This window comes from Lissotriton vulgaris, chromosome 4_1, assembly GCF_964263255.1.
Source record: "Lissotriton vulgaris chromosome 4_1, aLisVul1.2, whole genome shotgun sequence".
Taxonomy (NCBI): Eukaryota; Metazoa; Chordata; class Amphibia; order Caudata; family Salamandridae; genus Lissotriton; species Lissotriton vulgaris.
Genome location: NC_141691.1, coordinates 1,563,671,466 through 1,563,690,300, shown reverse-complemented (window position 1 = coordinate 1,563,690,300; position 18,835 = coordinate 1,563,671,466). Strand labels below are relative to the sequence as shown.

The following is an 18,835-nucleotide window of genomic DNA, read 5'->3' as shown; positions in this document are numbered from 1 at the left end:
GCGGCTTATCATCAAGATCACGGCCGCCACCCACATCAGCAGCAGCGCTGCTTGTGTCTCCGTGTCGTCGCACAACTCCTAAAAGTAAAAAATGGGAGTGAGTAAAGCGTCTATACCCGCCCTTAGTAAAACAAAGTTTTCGTGGGACATAGAGTCCAGACCTTACCTTTGTGTTAAAGTCGAGCATAATCAATCCGCTACCGGCGCAATACCCGCAATGGCTCAATGGGGTTGAAAAGCGACTCCTCTGCTCGAGTCATAAACCAATGCGTGTACACAGAAAGTAGTCACGTGAACGGAAATGGCCGGCAGCATAGGTACTTGGATATTGTAGTTTTCCTTTGAAAACTTTATTAATCCCTTTGAAAAAGACTGCCTATATAAACAGCTAACTTGCAATGTTTGTAAACAAAACAGCATTTACCATTATTTCGAGTCTTATTTAAATCCTGCAGACGGCTCGAAAAAAGCCATTTATAAAGTCAGATGTTTACTTTAAATATTTCAGAAATCTCATTGAGGCCATTAATAGCTGTATTGAACTTCATAATTAGTAGGGCCTCACGTGGGCTTAGTTTTGCCTCCACATCTACTCCACGTGGATCTTTTTCAATGTTAGAGATGGCTTTCCACCTCAAGTCTGCCTCTTTATGATTTTTTGATAACCAGTGGTTGACCAGGGGGGCATTAGCCACACTTCTCCTTATCCTTGACGCGTGTTGTGTGATCCGTTGTCGAACTTCCTGACTTGTCTTTCCAATGTATCATTTCGGACATGGGCATACGATGCCATAGATAACATTCTTTATTTTACAATTGGTAAATACTTCGTGTTTCCAGTGGGTCCCTTCAAACCTGAATACTGATTCCTCAATCGTTTGCTCGCAGCAGGAGCAAGTCCCACATTTATGGTGTCCTACTACTGGTTTTAGCCCTAGCATAATTCTCAGGGTAGCTCCTTGCTCGCTGGGGAGGGCCGCCCAGACAATATGATTTGCCACACTCTTTTCTTTTTTGAACACGAACAGTGGCGGTTCAGCTGGTCCACTGTCCAAATCTTTCACCACATGCCAATTCTGCGTGATCATTTTCTTCAGTTGATGGGCATTAGGACAGAACGTCGTCACACATACCATCCTCTTTAAGTCCGGTTTAGATTTGTTTTCTAACAAAGTTTCCCAGGGCACCCACCATGCTCTACGCAGTGCATGTTTTAATAATTTCTTTGGGTAACCTCTCTCTACCAGACGATCCAAGAGTTTATTCGCATGAATGAAATATTCGTCCTTAAAGAAACCATTCCGTCGTATTCTAAGGAATTGCCCAAAGGGTAAATTCTGTTTTAAACTTTTGGGATGATTACTGGTGTAATGGAGCGCTTAATTCCTATCAGTTGGTTTATGGAATAGTGTTGTTGCTAGACCTCCTTCCGAGGAATATACTTGGACATCCAGAAGGTAATCAATTTATTAGGGGAGATGTAATTGAAATTGATGTCACTAGTTCTGGAGTTCAACCCCATGCAAAACTCATTCAACTGTTCCTGTGAACCCGTCCAAATGAGAAAGACGTTGTCAATATAGCGCATGCAGTTTGAGATACAATCGATGTAAGGATTGTTGTTGAATACAAATTTTTCTTTGTACAGGCCCATGAATAAAACCGACAGCTCCGGAGCAAAGGGACAGCCCATGACCACTCCCTTTGATAAAATAATTCTGATCCAAATGAAAAGTAATTCCTTTGTAAAGCAAATTTGGCCAGTTCTAGGATAAAACTCGTGGGTACTCTCATTGGTTGTTCCCTAGTGTCCAGGAAATATGTTAATGTTTCCAACTTTTGTTCCTGGGGAATTAGGGTGTAAAGAGAGACAATGTCCATTGTCACCATCAGCTGTTTAATCTCGTCAAATTGTACAGTGGTTATTCTATTTAAAAAAGCAGCGGTGTCTTTCAAATGCACCGGGATATCTTGAATAAATTGTTTCAGGAAGAAATCAATGTATTTTGCAACTGGTTCAGTTAAAGATTCACAACCCGAAACTATGGGTGGACCAGGTGGATTTGTTTCACTTTTATGCATCTTTGGCAGAAAATAAAACACCGGAATCCTTGGGCTTTTATTTTGTGGAAATATGTGTTCTTTAGGGCCCAGAATGCCTAGATGAAACTCTTTTTGAAGAATACTGAAGAGTTCACTTTGCAACTCACTCGTTGGATTCTTTCCAATGCGTCTGTAGCAACTTGTGTCGTTCAATTGACCCAACACCTCATTTTTATATCGGGAAATGTCCCAGAGGACCACTGCTCCACCCTTGTCAGCTTGTTTAATTACCAATGATTTATCATTTTTTAGGGACAAGATTGCATCCTTTTCACTCTTAGGGAGATTGAATTTTAAATATTGTCTTTTGTCCTCCATAGCCGCTATTCCTGAGAGAATTGTCCTTTCAAAGGTAACTACTTCCTTAGGAATTTTGGGGCATATTATCAAGGGGGTTTATCTCCGCTTTTTTGGCTTTAAAAGCCAAGAAAGCGGAGATAAAATTATCTCCCTATTACCAAGCTGTCGCTAACACCAGTTAGCGACAGCTAGTAGGAGATAGCGACCATCTTGGGCCCCACTTTGCATGTCAGTGATATTTATCACTAATGAGATGCAAAGTGGGCGTGCCAAGATGTTAGAGACTGAAAACAGTCGCTAACATCGCTATCTCCTATTACCAACTTTTGGAGATATTCGCGCTAAGCGCGAATATCTCCAAAAGCTAACACCTGCCCTGAGCAGTTCTTAGCCATGTTATCCAATGGGAGGTGGATAACATGGCTAAGAGCATTTGCTCGATAATGCATGAATATCGCTGACTTTTCAGCGATATTCATGCATTTCGGCCGTTTTTTATCGCATTTGCGATAAACCTTGTTAATAGCAAGGTTTATCTGCGATAAAAATCGCCGATGTGCGGCGATCATTTTTGTCTCTAAACAAGTTAGAGACAAAAAGTATCGCTAGTTGTTGGTAATATGCCCCTTTATTCCCTGGTGGGCAAAACCCTGACTTTTTCTGTAGACCAGTTACTTCCCAGCTGTTTATCTCAGGTGATTCCTTAAAGAAAGTTTTCAAACAAATTTTGCGACAGAACTCCATCACTTCAAGTTTCATTTTAACAAAATTTGTCGGTCTTGAGGGATCAAAAGTAAGCCCTTTCTCTAGTACTGGGACTTCTGCTGCTGATAAAACCCGATCTGATAAATTGAATAATGGAAACAATTTCAACTCTTGTAATACTGGCGGCGAGTGGTCATTTCCCAAGGTTGCTGGTTGTAGCGCGAACGTCCCCTCGTTCTCTGCTGACCCCTGCCTAAAAAAGGTGTAGAATTATGTTGTTGTTGTTGTTGTTGAGTATGTTGATTTCCTCTTTGATTTGAGTTGTTCCTAATCTCACTCGTATCAGTTCCCCCCCCCCCCCGAATATGTAGGATTCACCCTGAAATCAATGACATGGGGACGGTTTGCCATTTTGTGTCAAAGCTTGAGAGGTAATATATAACTCAGACTCACAGAAAAGTTAATTGCCTTTCTCTCAAGCATCTTTAGGAGGTGAACAAGATTTGTCCCTCTCGCCTATGTCTCTTTGTTTCCTGTGCTTGTCACCGGATGCCCAGTGATGTGTGACTGCTTCCAGGCAAAGTTAATTGCCTTTCTCTCAAGCATCTTCAGGAGGTGAACAAGATTTGTCCCTCTCGCCTATGTCTCTTTGTTTCCAGTGCTTGTCACCGGATGCCCAGTGATGTGTGACTGCTTCCAGGCCTTTCTTCTCCTCTACTTAGGAAGTATCAATAGTATCAATAGTGTCCAGAACGTTCCAGTACATCTGGGTGCTTAAATTCCTTAGTCTACCCATCAATCCTAATTAGCATCATAGCAGACTGTATCCTATATTCCATTTTAAGTCTTAATCTCAGTGCTAGGAATTTTATTCTTTTCTGATTGGTTTCCTAGGAAAAATCTTGAGCAATGTAGATCTTATTTTCTCCATACTGAAAAGGGACGAGTTTCTATCCTGCCAGGAAAACTTAGTGTGCTTGCTAATGCCTGATGGGAGCAGGCAACCAGTTGCTTTGGATGCACTATCTTATTGCTGTTGCATTTTTGATCCTACGTGCTCTCTGAAGTTGCAGTGGTAGATCAGAGTTTATTTTGTTGAGTTCCAGAATGAAGTGGGTGAGGACATCCTTCATATTATCTTTCTTAAGGATGTGGGATCCCTGAAAAGCGAGGTTACTAGACTATTTCTGTCACAAAGTTCAGTTATCTTTGTGTACATATTAATCAATCAATCACTCATTCAGAGGAATTTATAGAGCACGCTACTCACCCGTGAGGGTGTCAAGGTGCTGATGGGGGGGGGGGGGTTCGCTACTGCTCGAACAGCCAGGTCTTGAGCTGTTTCCTGAAGGAGAGATGGTCTCGGGTCAGCCGTAGGTGAGTGGGGAGGGAGTTCCATGTCTTCGCTGCCAGGTAGGAGAGGATCTTCCACCGATGATGGATTTCCAAAAACGTGGGACGGCAGCGAGGGAGAGACTGGCGGATCGGAGCTGGCGGTTGGGTGTGTAGAATGTGAGGCGGTCGTTGAGGTACTTTGGGCCCATGTCGTGGAGAGCCTTGTGTGCATGGGTGAGTAGCCTGAACATGATCCTCTTGTTGACGGGGAGCCAGTGAAGGTCTTTCAGGTGGGCAGTGATGTGGCTGCGGCGGGGGATGTCCAGGATGAGTCGTGCTGAGGCATTCTGGATGCGCTGGAGTCTTTTATGGAGTTTGGCTGTGGTTCCAGCATAGAGGGTGTTCCCGTAGTCCAGACGGCTGGTGACGAGGGCCTGGGTGACCGTCTTCCTGGTTACGGTGGGGATCCATCGGAAGATCTTTCGGAGCATGTGCAGGGTGTTAAAACAGGATGATGAGACGGCGTTGACTTGCTTTGTCATCGTAAGGGAGGAGTCAAGGATGTAGCCCAGGTTGCGTGCGTGGTCTGTAGGTTTGGGTGCGCTGCCCAGGGCAGGGGGGCCACCAGGAGTCGTCCCAGGCAGAGGGGGATGGTCCGAGGATGAGGACTTCTGTCATGTCTGATTTCAGTTTCAGACGGCTGATCTTCATACATTCTGCGATGTCTCTCATTCCTTCCTGGAGGTTGGCTCTAGCGGTGGCGGGGTCGTTGGTGAGGGAGAGGATCAGCTGGGTGTCGTCGGCGTAGGAGATGATGTTGAGGTTGTGTTGGCGGGCAATGGCTGCGAGGGGGCTCATGTAGGGGTGGAAGAGGGTGGGGCTGAGTGAGGATCCTTGCGGGACACCCCAGATGACTTCAGTGGCCGCGGAACGGAACGGGGGGAGGCGGACTCTCTGGGTTCTTCCGACGAGGAACGAGATGATCCACTCCAGGGCCGCTCCTTGGATTCCGGTGTTGCTGAGGCGCTGTATCAGGGTGCGGTGGCATACAGTGTCGAAGGCTGCTGAGAGGTCAATGTCAAGGAGGATGAGGGCAGCCGTTTCCCCGTTGTCGAGCAGGGCCCTGATGTCGTCTGTGGCTGCGATGAGGGCGGTCTCGGTGTTGTGGTTTGCTCTGAAGCCGAACAGTGAAGTGTCGAGGGATCCGTTGGTCTCAAGGAAGGCGGAGAGTTGTCTGTTGACGGTCTTCTCGATGACTTTGGCTGGAAAGGGGAGGAGTGAGATGGGGCGGAAGTTCCTCAGGTCCGTGAGGTCCGCAGTGGGTTTCTTGAGGAGGGCGCTCAGCTCAGCATGTTTCCAGCTCTCCGGGAAGGTGGCGGATGTGAAGGAGCTGTTGATGATGTTCCGGAGCTGGGGTGCGATAATGGAGTCGGCTTTGTTGAAGATGTGGTGCAGGCAGGAGTCGGTTGGGGATCCGAAGTGGATGGTGTTCATCATGCGGGTGGTGTCTTCGGTGCTGACAGTGTCCAGGTCCAGAGATTGGTGATGTGGGACGCTGGTTCGTGGTTGGGTGGGTGGTCGGTGTGCCGAAGCTGTAGTGTATGTCGGCAATCTTGCTGTGAAAAAATGATGCAAGTGAGTCGCAGAGGTCTTGCGAGGGTGTGATGTAGTTGTTGCAGGCACTGGGGTTGGAGAGCTCTTTGACGATGCTGAAGAGTTCCTTGCTGTTATGAGTGTTGTTGTCCAGTCATTCTCTGAATGCTGTCTTCTTGGTGGTGCAGATCAATTGGTGGTGTTTGCGGGTAGCGTCCTTGAGGGCTGTCATGTTCTCTGCTGTCTGGTCAATAGTGACAAGGCTTCCTATTCTATAAGAAAGGAATTTCTCAATACTGTGCCAAAAAGAGGCCAAGGCTGGGCACTCTTTAAAAATATGAATGTCGGAGGCCGAGGCCAATCCACATTTCTTACAGCATACAGGCAACTCTTTATTGATTTTGGCGAGTCTCAATGGGGTAAAGTAAGCCCTATGAACAGTGAACAGATGGTTCCTTTTTAACCAAACCGGTTTTAAAATTTCGTATAAGATTTTAAACGAACTCTGCCACAATGTATCACAGTCTTGAACGGGTATAAAACTTCCCCATAGTTCGTCGGTAAGTTTAAAGTCACCGTCCGCCTCCTCCATGACAGCCTGGTACCAGGGGAGACTTCCTTCCTTTCATCTTGGGATCTGGTCACAAGCTGGTGTTCCAGGTGATTGCTTCCACCTAATAAGCTACCATAAGTTGTTTGTAGGTGTGACTGAACCCAACTTGCCAGCTGGAGATATTCAAATTTAGAAAGGCCAGCCGCAAACCTTTCCCTAAATTGTTCCCATGTAACTAAGGTGCCATCTGAGATCAGGTCCCCCCACACTACAAGCAAGACCGACTTCCCTCAAAGGGGTTGCCAATCTATCCCTCAGACATTCTGGGCCGCTGGGGGAATCCCATAGGGGAGCTAAGCTAGAGAAATATTCAAGAGTGACTGACCTCCTCAATTCAGCCCATGTTTTACCAAGGCCCTGCAAAACCTTGAGCCTAACTTTATTTTTAAACTTAGGATCGCCATATTTAAACAGAAAGCCCTCCACTAAAAAGTGTGCACCCTGAAGCTTAGCTAAAAACATACCACCTGCTCCTGTATTGACCGGCATTTTCAGAAGCATGCGTGCATGAGAGTTGGAAGGCCCAAGCATAACACTGAATATCTGGCAAAGCCAGACCTCCCTTCACCCTCCTGCGCTTAGCTTTTTCCAAGCTATCCTGGAGAGTTTATTTCTCCAGAAAAACGAGTTGATATCCCTCTTAATTTTATGAATTTTTTATTTCTCAAAATGGAGGGGGATACTATTAAAGAAAAAAGTAATTTTCGGGAGTGTTGAAATTTTTACTAAATTAACTCTGCCAATAATGGAAAGAGGGAGCGAAGCCCATGATTTCATTAACTTCACGCACTCTTTTGCCAGGGTGGTCAAATTAGTTTCGGCTATTTTAGCAATATCTTGGAGGATATTTACCCCCAGGTATCTCATTCTAGGGCTTATCGGGTGCTGCTGTTAATGATTTGCCTCCTGATTCCAGACCATATCCTCTGTCTTTGCAGCATTAATTTCGTAGCCTGAGACTAGTCCAAACTACTGGGCTTGGCTAATAACTGCTGGAAAGGCTGTGTCTAAATTAGGTGTAAAAATTAAAATATTGTCAGCATAGAGGGTTACCTTCCTCTCCCACTCCCCATATTTCAAAGCCTGGATGTTAGAGTCCTCTCTGAGCCGTTGAGCGAATGGCTCAATGTATAAATCAAAAAGGAGAGGGTAGAGTAGGCAGCCCTGTCTGGTCCCCCTAGATATATTAAAAGGACCAGTGAAGTTGCCATTCACAAGAGGTCTAGCCGCTGGTCTCCGGTAGATGGACTGTTTGGTACGGCAAAATTTCTTGCCAAGATTGAATTTTTCCAAGACCTCCGACAGGTATATCCAATTCACCCTGTCGAAGGCCTTAGTGGCATCCAATGTCATAGCTGCTAGGGGAATAGAGTATGTGGAGGCCAGGTCAATCGCTCCAATTAGATCGTATGTAAGGTGCAAAAGCTGGCGACCCTTTACGAAACCCTTCTGGTCTGAATGCAAAATATCTCCTGCCACTATACTCAATCTCCCTGCCAATATAGAGGTAAAAATGTTATAGCCAGCGTTCAGGAGAGATATGGGTCTACAAGACCCACAATTAGATGCCACTTTCCCTGGCTTCAGGATCAGGACTATAGTAGTGTTGTTCCATGAATCTGTCGGATTGAGTCCTTCTTGCGAAATTTTATTTAAGAGGTTCTTCATAGTGGGGACTACCTGGTTGCTTATTATTCTGTACATTTCGGCAGGAAGCTCATCCGGACCCGCAGCCTTTCCGTTCTTGCCATCAGAGATAGCATCTATAACCTCAGCAAATGAAAAGGCCCTGTCTAGAGTGTTGCTGTTGTTTTAATTTAAGGGGGGGGAGGGATACCTCCAAGCCACCTCTGTGCACTATGGCTATCTACACTGCCATCCTCCCGATAAGTAGATTGAAAAATGTCTGAAAAGCATCACAAATTTCCTCGTCAGTAGTTAAAGTGCCATTCTCATTTTTGATCTCCTTGATATAACTCCTCGCTCGGTCAAATTTACTCTTCCATGCAAGGAGTTTTCCCTCTCCTTCTCCGTACTCAAAGTGGGAGATCTTACTGGCTTCCCATCTTCGAGTAAGCCTCGTATTTTCGTGCTTAGCTTTTAATCTGCTGACCTTATCTTGCTTCTCTTGCAAAATTTCAGGGGATGCTCTACTCGAGAGATCTACCTCTTTGTCTTTCAGCCTGTTTTCAATATTCGTGATCTCTTCTTTATATTTTTTATTTCTATAACAAGACCTACTGGTGATTTGGCCTCGCAGAAAGGATTTTAGAGAGTCCCAAACTGAAGTTATTTAGGCTGTGCCAATGTTCAGCTCCAAGAACCATTCCACCTCTTGTGAAAGAAAAGAGACTTCCTCCTCCTCCAAAAGTATAGCTCGATTAAAGGACCAAGTCCTGATGGAACTAGAAACTGGGCATTTCAGAACTACAAGGACCCCACAATGATCTGAGAGGTGGAGTGCCAGGTATGAGATGTTCTGCACCTGGCCCCTTAATGAATAACTGACCAGAACAAAGTAGATTCTTGACTGGTGCCGATATTTATAATTTCGATATGACACCCCTAACTGCTCCCCTGATCTATCTCTCCAGATATCCGATGGGGTAAACTGTCTCATGGCCTTAAGCAAGTACTCCAAAGAATACTACAGCTCGGTTGGATGGAGATTTATCTAATGTGGGATTCAAGACGATATTAAAGTCGCCCGCCAGGACCATCGGTCCCGGGAAATCGAGTAGATGTGAGAAAATAGACTTCAGACGAGAGGGGTCATCGTGGTTTGGACCATGGTATCCGATTAAGATTAGCAAGGTCTCCATAATTACAAATTTTACAATGACCCATCTGCCATTTGAGTCTTTTATCTGAGATAATATATGAGCCCAGGCTGTTTTCTTATAAATAATTGATACCCCTCTGATGTTTGCTGACTGACTTGTGCTTACATGAGAACCTACCCAGCTTTGACACTTTAACAGAGAAATCCTCTCTTCTTCTAATAAATGGTTCCTAGAGGACAATGACCTGCTCTGAAGAGTCCCGTAAGTATTGTACAATCTTATCTCTTCTTGGTCTAGTGCGCAGGCCATTGATCCAGGAAAGAATCTGAAAAAATCTCATGGTGGCTCTAATTTCTGCTTAACCGCCAGGGTCAGTGCTTTAGGTACCAGTATCTGCACCCACACGCAAGTCCGCCCACTTCCAACGCCTTTATCGTTAGCTTTAAAGTTGGACAAATCATAAGTAGTGGAAACGAGGATTTTTAAAATGTTAATTCCCTGTTGCCCCCTCCCTCTACCCCTATGCCTCGACATTCTTCCCCTTCAACCATGGGGAACCCTACCCCCAGTCTTCCGGAATAGTGGTATCCAGTTTATTGCACCCCAGAGGTGTCCACCCCCTCCAGCCCAAGAAAGAATAAAACCAAAAGTACTCAGTAAAGAAAGTAAGAGCCTGACCTAGCCTGACCCAACTTGTTAACCAAGAGATGGGATGTGAAAAAGGAAGAAAAAAAGAGTGAGAAAACCTTATATTATACACACAATTATTATTTATTTGTTTTTTATTCATATTGTTTTTATCTGTGTGTTTTTTTTTACTTCCCCTTTGTTTGTTTTTTCCCCTCTTTTTTTATTTTTATTCTTTTACATTTTCTGCTCCACCTTAATCTTGCTACACAAAAGACTATTTATGATGCTTATATTTATTTTTTAGAGGCAAGCTGTGAAAAGGGACCTGAGGGAACTGGAGGAAAGGCTGGAAATGATTATATATACATATCACCAACCGGATCACTGATTCTTGCTCGTTTGCATGTTAGCAAGTAATTCCTCTGCCACCTGCACTGATCTCACTTTGTGCATTTTGTTCTTAAACATAATCTTCAAAGAGGCAGGGAATTCAAGTTGAGCTACAGCTCCTACCTTCTTAAAGTCCTCCAGCTTTCTACCCAGCTCCCATTGCCTATCCAGCCTTGTTCTGGCCAGGTCTGATCTAATCTGGAATGAGAACTCCTTACCCTTCAGTGACTCATATATAAGAGATAGGTTAAGCATCTACTCTTTCAATGAATAGGTATGGAAGTTTATAAGGGTCTTTCTTGGTTTAGGACTAATCAAATTTCTTCTGAAGGAATCTTTGTGAATTCTCTGGATATCCCTACCCAGTTCGTCTTCTGAAATCTCTAAATCAAGCGAATATTTTAAGAGCGTGATCATGAAGGACTTAAGATTTTCGCCTTCGTTCCCCTTGGATCATTCACTATTCGCAGGTTATTCCAGCGAGTTATTTTCCAATGCATCCAGCATGTCTCGCATGACCCTCTCATCTCTTTTAAGAGTGACTAGATCTGCTTTCAAGACATCGAGCTGATCTGTTAATGCCCCCACATTAGATTCTAGTGTCTCTGTCCTGGTGTTTAAAAGGTCCACTTTCTTATCCAGCAACTCGCAAAAGCTCCTGATCTCACCTTGGTTTGCAGCTGAGACCTTAAACCCTTTTTTCATATCTGCTGATAATGAGGCCAGAAGGAGCTCCAGCGAAGAGATCGAGTGTACCTCCGGATTTGGAGCCATCGCTCCGCTGTCTGAACCTCCTGCCTCCAGAGCCAGTCCCTTGGTTAGGTCCTTGGGGATTGCCTGGGGTTCAACTTGAAGGGCCTGACCCTCTAACTCCATCTGGTTATCTCTCCACTCCAAAGCAAGGCTTTCAGTATCAGTTAGATCCGGCTCTCCAGCAAGTGATGAACCTCCTGGTTTTGTCTTTTCTGCTATTGAAGCTTCTGGGTTAGCCAACCCCCTTATAGATTCAGTTGTTTCCCCTTTCCAGAACTTTCCAGCGTCTCTCTGTCTCACAAGACACAAAACCTCCGGGAAGACTTTAAACTAAGATCTTAAAGGAAGGGAACTGGTAATCTTGAGCTTAGCTTCTGAAGGAGTGTTTTTAAACCTGCCCAATTTTGTATTCCTTTTTTGATTTCCCCAGATAAAAGGTTGAGGTGCATTTTATTGCGGTCTTCGTCTTTGCGCTTCGACTTCTGCTGCCATGGCCCTCCTTTATACTGTTGTTCATGCTTTTTTTGAGACTATCCGTACTTGCATCCAGACTGGCCTCTAGGCTATTCTGATATACCATCTTAATATCCTTCCCAGTAGATTTTATTTTTGCAAGGCTTCCCCCTCCACGTTTTTTCTCTTTCCTGGTAGACCTACTGTGACCCTGGGCAGATGCAGAGGCTAAAGTGGGGGAATTAGTAGCAACTGCGGCGCATCCTACCTGAATCTGGGGCCCCCTGCAATTCAACAAACCACCACAAGCCTGGGGCTGCTCCTCCGTGCTCCCCTGCAGCGATGCTCTTACGTCTCCGGCATCTTCCTCCTTACTGCACTTATCGAGTCCCCCAACGCTCTGCAGCTTGGGCGGTATACTGTAGGTGCTACCCCTTCCTCTGGTTACCTGTAAGAGACCATGGGCCACTGCTCTCTGGCTTCTCCTCAGCTCTAGCGCTGCCATCTCCAACTGTGTTAAGCAGGGAGTAGCAAAACCCGGGCCAGGACCAGGAGCTCTGCCAAAACCGCCACACATCCGCACAAAGCTAGCACGAAGACGGGAAGAAATTGAAAAGAGAAAGGAGCCGAAGCCTAAACAGGCTGCTCCAAGGCTGCCCGAGTACGGGCAGAAACAATCCCAGCACAGCGATCAGCCCACAAGAGTATCCTCGGTACTCCGTAGAGAACACGCGTTCACCATGCGTGAAGGTAGGCGGAACCTCCGGGTGTAGCGGCAGCTCAGCTAGCTGCCGCCATGTTCTCCCCAATCGCCCATGTTTTTCATAGATAGGATTTCAGCTACTTAGGCTCTGTTGTTGCATAAGCAACATATGAGGTGCTCCACCCTGCAGACTCTACTTCAGATCAGAGGGACGTTTAGCATCATATTGTTCCCCTTGGAAGCTGAGTTATGATTAGTACTTCACAGTAATCCTCTGGCTCGCCGTGGGATCCACTTCCACCTAAGGTGCACAAGACCTACCTACTGTTAGACTCTAGGACACCTTGCATGATTATTGATGCCTCATTATCCACCTGCTCTAAACCAGACTCTTAGAAATTATCCTGTGTCACTCCTTTATTGAAAAGCCTCTTTGGACCCTAGAAACATACCCAAATTTCCTAGGAGTATTCCCAAATACCACTGTAAAACCCTGGGTGGAGGAAATTTCTCTGTTGATTTTGCTTCTAAGGGCACCTTGTCACCCCTCCATCTCCATCAATAGTCCAATATGTGGAACTTTAGGAAATTATTGAAAATGTGCTTCCATCTTACATTAGCCATAGTTTAAGTCTTTCTAGCCTTGCCCTGACATTTTTCTTTAAGGGAAAGGATACCCTTTACCGGTTGAAAGTTATGCTAGATAAAGCACTAACCCAACATAGGAGGGGAAGCTCGATTGCCTACTTTGTCTCTAGAGCACCTACAATTCCCCATTAACAAGATTGGTGCTCATAAATTCTTGCATCCATCCTCAAATTAATATATATATTCATATTCTGCATAGGACTCTGTTTAAGGATTAATGGAAACGCACCTGCCTGTTTTTAAAAAATAAATACATTTTGTAGGCCTAAAATTTTGCCTAACCTTTGCTAAGTGCCATATACTAATAGAGAGAGCCAAGCAAAGCCAAGGGAGAGTAGACGACTGCAAGTGTCAACCAGAAAGTCAATAGGAGATATTGCAAAAAAACTAAGATGAAAACTAGGATGAAAAGCAGCTCAAATATTTTGTCATAATAGATAAAGAAAATACAATCCCAGTGTAGGTTTAGGTTAAATAATGATGTAATGGATGTGAGACCTGCCTCTAAAGCATTTGAATGGAAATAACCAAAGTAAAATACTAATCAAATCTAGTTTTATAACCAAGCTTCTCCCTTTGAAGTGGCGGCTCTCCAAAGGCGGCAAGGGTAAGCAGCGAGGAAATACTGGTGAAAGAGGGGTGCAACTCAGATATTGCATGACACAAGTAATTACTCTCTATAAAAGCACTATCCATTCAGAGCTATTTCTTTCAAAATGAGACTCTTTCAAATTTGATTAACAGATTAGGCTGTAGTTGGCATGTGACATCAGGCCCACCAATATAATATTACAGAACACCAGTTACTAGAAGGGGGGGCGATAAATAAGAGCCCTCGAGAGGGTACATTTAGGGGAGAAGACAATTGAAAAGAGTAAAGCTTCACAATTAGGAATCTGTAGGTCCTTAATATTATATTTGTAGTTCTTTTTATAAATGATAGCAATGCCTCCCCCTAAGCTATGTGGTCTGTTTATCCCTAGAAGGGCACATTTGGAGGAAGGGCAGAAATTATATCAGGTGAGAGCCATCTTGGAGCCTGGTTTCTGTTACAAAAAGCACGTCAGGGTCAGCATCAAGGAAAACGTTCAATAAATGTACCTGATTCTTTCGGAGGAAGCGACAATTTAAACGAATATATTTAAGCTTTTTTGGCTGCCCCCCCAGTCTTAGGCAGAGAGGAAATCTCTTCCGCAATGGAGGTTGAAACAGATTCAGGCAAGGAATTACCAGCCTAAACTGACAGTGCGTACAATAAAATTGGGGTATTTTGGGATTAGGAGCCTTGCAGAATGTATTCAGTGTGGGCCTGAGATTATGAAGGCCCTGTGGGGTGTATACACTAGGGGCTATGTGATAGGGCGGAAATGAAATTCACAACATGACCTCTGCCTTCTGCTCAATTGGCACTACAGCCATGCTGGACCAGGGCAAGAGGCAGAATAAAAGCAAAAACAGCATTGGAGAGAACAGGCAAAAAGCATGATTTAAAATTGTGTGCAGTAAAACTGTTAAAAACAGCGGAAAGTCACACCGGGAATGAAGGTGAGTTCATGCGGCATCAGCAGCCCTGTCCTAGTCTTAGGAATCTGAATTACTAGGTCGGCAGAGAGGTTTCTAGAACTGAATCTAAATCCGCATCTGGAGAAATTAGGCAGAGATGTGAAAAACTGGCGGAAGCTACTGGTCTCACTTATGGGAAGAGCTGTCTTGTTTAAAATAATGGCCCTCCCCTGTTTACTAGATGTACTCCAGAATACTCCATATCAAATCCAGACCGCAGTATTTCGAACAATTGATGCAGACATATGCACCCTGTTGTGGGCGGGGGGGGGGGGGAAGCCCCCGAATTGCTCTGCGAAAGCTGCAAAGGGCAGTATATGAGGGGGGACTGGCGGTGCCTGACGTCCGGTGTTGCTATCTGGCGGCTCAGCTTGTGAACGTGAACAATTGGGTATTTGAACCGTTCGAGGAACCAGCCTATAGGGTAGACCGTCACTCACTGGGTCCTGGGGGATAGCCTGCTGCATTGTAGAAGCAGGGCCGGCTCTAGGCTCATGGTGGCCCTGGGCAGGGAGCGTAGGTAGGGGGCCCGGAAGAGGTGGTCCGGGCGGGGCGGAGCGCGCAGGCCAGTAAAGAGGGGAGGGGGTCAGGGTGTTTAGTAGTGGAACAGAGCCGGAGGCCGCCAAATCCCTGCCAGGGGCCACCACGCAAATATGTATCCATCCTCAGAGGATTAATATATTAAGGATATATATTGGCGTGGTGGCCCCTGTGGTTTGGTGGCCCTGTGCAGGTGCACAGTTTGCACATGCCTAGAGCCGGCCCTGGTAGAAGGGTGGACTTAAGATGCAGCTGCCGGCGTATACAATGACATTCATTCAGGCATGGCGAATAGCCACAAAACTCAGAAGCCCACAGCTGGTGCTAATGAATATAAGAGATGCTGAATACCAAGGCTGTGTAGTCTTTGATCCCACCTCATAGTTTCTCTTTTATCCATCACCGGACATTCCCTGCTCCTTTCTAGCACCGTTTCAAATTCTTCTGCATCCCTCCTTTATCTTTGTAACAGTTTTTCTGTCTTTCTCCTCCTCTCCATCCTTTTTTTCTCCATCTGGCTCAAAGTTTGATAAGTAAAGATATGTGACTGTGGGCCTCACCTGCAACCACCTGCTAAAATTAAGTACTGTATGTGTCACATTTGCTCACAGCTAATAACATAAACTATGTATAATCAGTGTATTTTTAAAAGCCACTTTTTATTTTAGCAAATATTTCAGGTCTCATTTATAAAAACAATGCTGCAGGTCATTTTGCTGCAGCGAGCTACGTCACTTTAAAAGCGCAGGTACGTGTTGTATTAGCAACAAGATGACGCATCATTGTGCTTTCCCCTGCACTGTTGCACAATTGGCTGCCATGCACCAATGCAGGCACCTTTGTATCATGTGGTAAGGGTGCCTGCATTTCAGGATGATTGTTTTTTGTGCAGGAAGGCACACCCTCCTGCACAAAAACAATAACTGATGGCATTTATCTATTTCTATGTGTGGCACAGAATGGAGAAAAAATAAGTATTTCTCCTTGTTAAGCGACTCCTACACCTAACCTGGGGAGTCTTAGGATTCTGATGCATTTCCAGCTCTACAAAACATTGTAAAGCTGGGAATGTTTCAGGTTCCATGGATGTTGCGTGGGAATACCAACAGCAAAACACATGGAACGCCCCTTTCACACAGAGTAGGGCCTATATTTAGAAGGCCATGAAAAGTCAAGCAGGGTGACTTTATGTGGACTTGTAAATATGGGCAGGCACATTGTGCGCTGGTGCGCCGCACCGGCAGTGCAATGGCCTTGTAAATGAGGCCCTTCAGTTTTAACATAGCATAAGTATATGGACCACACACTTTCAGGCACTGCCGACTTCACTTACCTTATGGCAATCACTGGCACCAATCCATGCACTGTCGTATATCAGCTCCTGAATAAAACGGTTTTCTTCCAGTGAGTGCACAGAAGCAAGATGGCCAGTAGGTGTAAGGCTCTGGCAATAGATCTGAGGAAACAGATGTTACTCATAGCATGTGGAAGAGATACAAAAAGCAATCTTGAAAAGTGCTTTTCGCCATAAGAGACGCAGACTACAGTCATGACAAGTATTTCAATTAAAGAGGGACACAGATTGTAAATCAGCCAGGAGAAACCTACTGTGATATGTGGAGGCACAGTGAATGAGGGATTGCAAACCTACATTCTCAAATACTGTGAGAGGTGCAAAATTCAAGTATACAAACTAACTCTCATTTAGAGTGGTAGACTGATCAGAACAACAAAGTACCAATTGCGGAACCCAGTCTACCACAATCATAGGAACATCAGACGAGGCACAACAGTAGCATCTTTGAGGCAGTTTGGCATGTGAAACTAACCAAAGTATGATGGCCCCCAAAATATTTCTGGTCCAGGGCCACATAAATCCTCAAGATGACACTGTTTCTTACCTCTAATAAATCACAAAGCATGAGACACAGAGAGGAGAAAAATCGAAAGCAAGATCATGCCTGAAGGGTAGGCTACTTAAGAAGTAGTGCGACTGACTTCTAGTGGCTTGCAGTAACGTGGAGGTGGGTTTAGCTGGGCGCTGGGGAGAAGAAACCTCAACCAGAAAAGATGCACTAGGAAAGATCTGTCAAGTACACGTGGCAAAAGATCTGCATTAGGAGGATGGAGAAAGAAATATTCATGAAGAAACTACAAACTTTCCAGCTCACAGGCCTACTTGTGATGCTTAAATGTGTACTTCAAGTCTAAAGGCGGACTTCCAAAATACAGGCCTCTGCTGTGCTTGACTTTTGATTTCTGACCTCTTGTTTATAATTGATCACAAAGTTTAACTCTGTTCCTCGCTGGTCAATTGTGCATTGAATTGGTTTCATTTTTAATATTATTGGAGGTATTTCCTTCTACAATACTGAAAGACAAACCAATCACTGCTTCTCAATCCTTCAGCAAACTCTTATTAATCTTGGGTTCTCTGGCAGAGTTGTTCATATCTGACAGGATCCTGTGCTGCCTTTTGTTTCCAAGAGCAGGAGATTTAGCATTGGTGTGCCATAAGGCTAAAAGCTTTTGCTTTCATCGTGCAATCTGTTAACGGGGCATTTGGCTTCCTTACTTTGCTACGTTGGAGTATATTTATATGTGTATGTTGATGACTCGGTTACTTACCAGTAATATTCATTATTACTAGTCCTAGTCTTCCTCAAAATAGTTCTTACCAACGAGCACTTCATGCCTCACCCACAGAATTCACCCATAACAAAAATAAACAAACTTTGCCTCAAGCAATATGGCTCCAGAGAAAGTGGATAATCTATTACCTATAATAGAGAAGCTAAATGACATACATTCCTGACATGCCAAGCAATGTTATGTATCACAACTTTTTTTCCTCCTCCTTCCAGGGAGAAGAGGAGGGAACCAAAGATTCAGGTGATGAAGACCATGACTCGGGGTAATCAAGATTACTGGTAAGTAGCCGAGTCATTACCTACCTCATCCGTCTTCCTCATCCCAGTCCATTTCAGTGATTGTATACCAAAGCTGCAAAAACAGAACTGATACTATGCCACTAGAAGTAATGCAACTCCCAAGTGATGTGCTAAATGAACGAATTCAAACTTTTAATGAACTGAAGACAAAACAGCTGTCCCAAATTCCAAAGAAAACTCCTCCCCATTCTCAATCTGAAGTGAGTAATAAAGTTGTAAAGGAAAGTCCAAACTGTAGCAGCACAAATATCTTTTAAAGAGGCGACCCTGGTAGCTGCCCAAGAGGAGGACATCCATCAAGTGTAGCATTACTCTATGTTGCGAGGAAGGCCAACTTCAGAATTCTGATAGGGTAGAAAAATTACCATCTGTTTCCATTGATTTAAAGTCAAAGCTGTAGGGCGCTGTTACTTGTCGGATTAGCCTTAAGTAACAAATTTCACCTTTCTAAAAGAGGAAGTACTTTCAATATAGATAGGAATGGCTCTATAAAGCCATATAGTGTGAAAAAGACTCTCTTTCTCAGTAGAGGTACATGGAAAATGGATGGTAGCACCAAATCATGGGACAAATGAAAAGCAGAAGGTGCCTTGGGAAAAAAGTAAGGATCTGAGTATAACACCACCTTGTCATGAAAGAACTTTAAAAATGTAATGTGACAAAACAAATATCCAATTTCTCCTAATCTGCTGACAGATGTAATGGCCACCAGTAAAATTAGCTCAAGAGTTTCGAATTTTAGAGAATCAGTAAACCACAGTTCAAACAGAGG

The 18,835-nt window shown here is 44.5% G+C and overlaps 2 protein-coding genes across 2 annotated transcripts in view; both read right to left on the bottom strand.

Moving 5' to 3' along the window:
- Nucleotides 1-18,835, bottom strand: part of LOC147724242 (lectin-like) — a 1,164,867-nt gene that overhangs the window by 551,261 nt on the left and 594,771 nt on the right. The gene's annotated exons all lie outside the window — the stretch shown is intronic.
- LOC147724243 (lectin-like) overlaps nucleotides 1-18,835 on the bottom strand; it is a 91,590-nt gene that overhangs the window by 43,649 nt on the left and 29,106 nt on the right. The window contains exon 4 of the mRNA XM_086966980.1: nucleotides 16,446-16,568. Within this exon, the coding sequence (XP_086823106.1) occupies nucleotides 16,446-16,568 (123 nt within the window). The remainder of the gene's footprint in view (nucleotides 1-16,445; nucleotides 16,569-18,835) is intronic.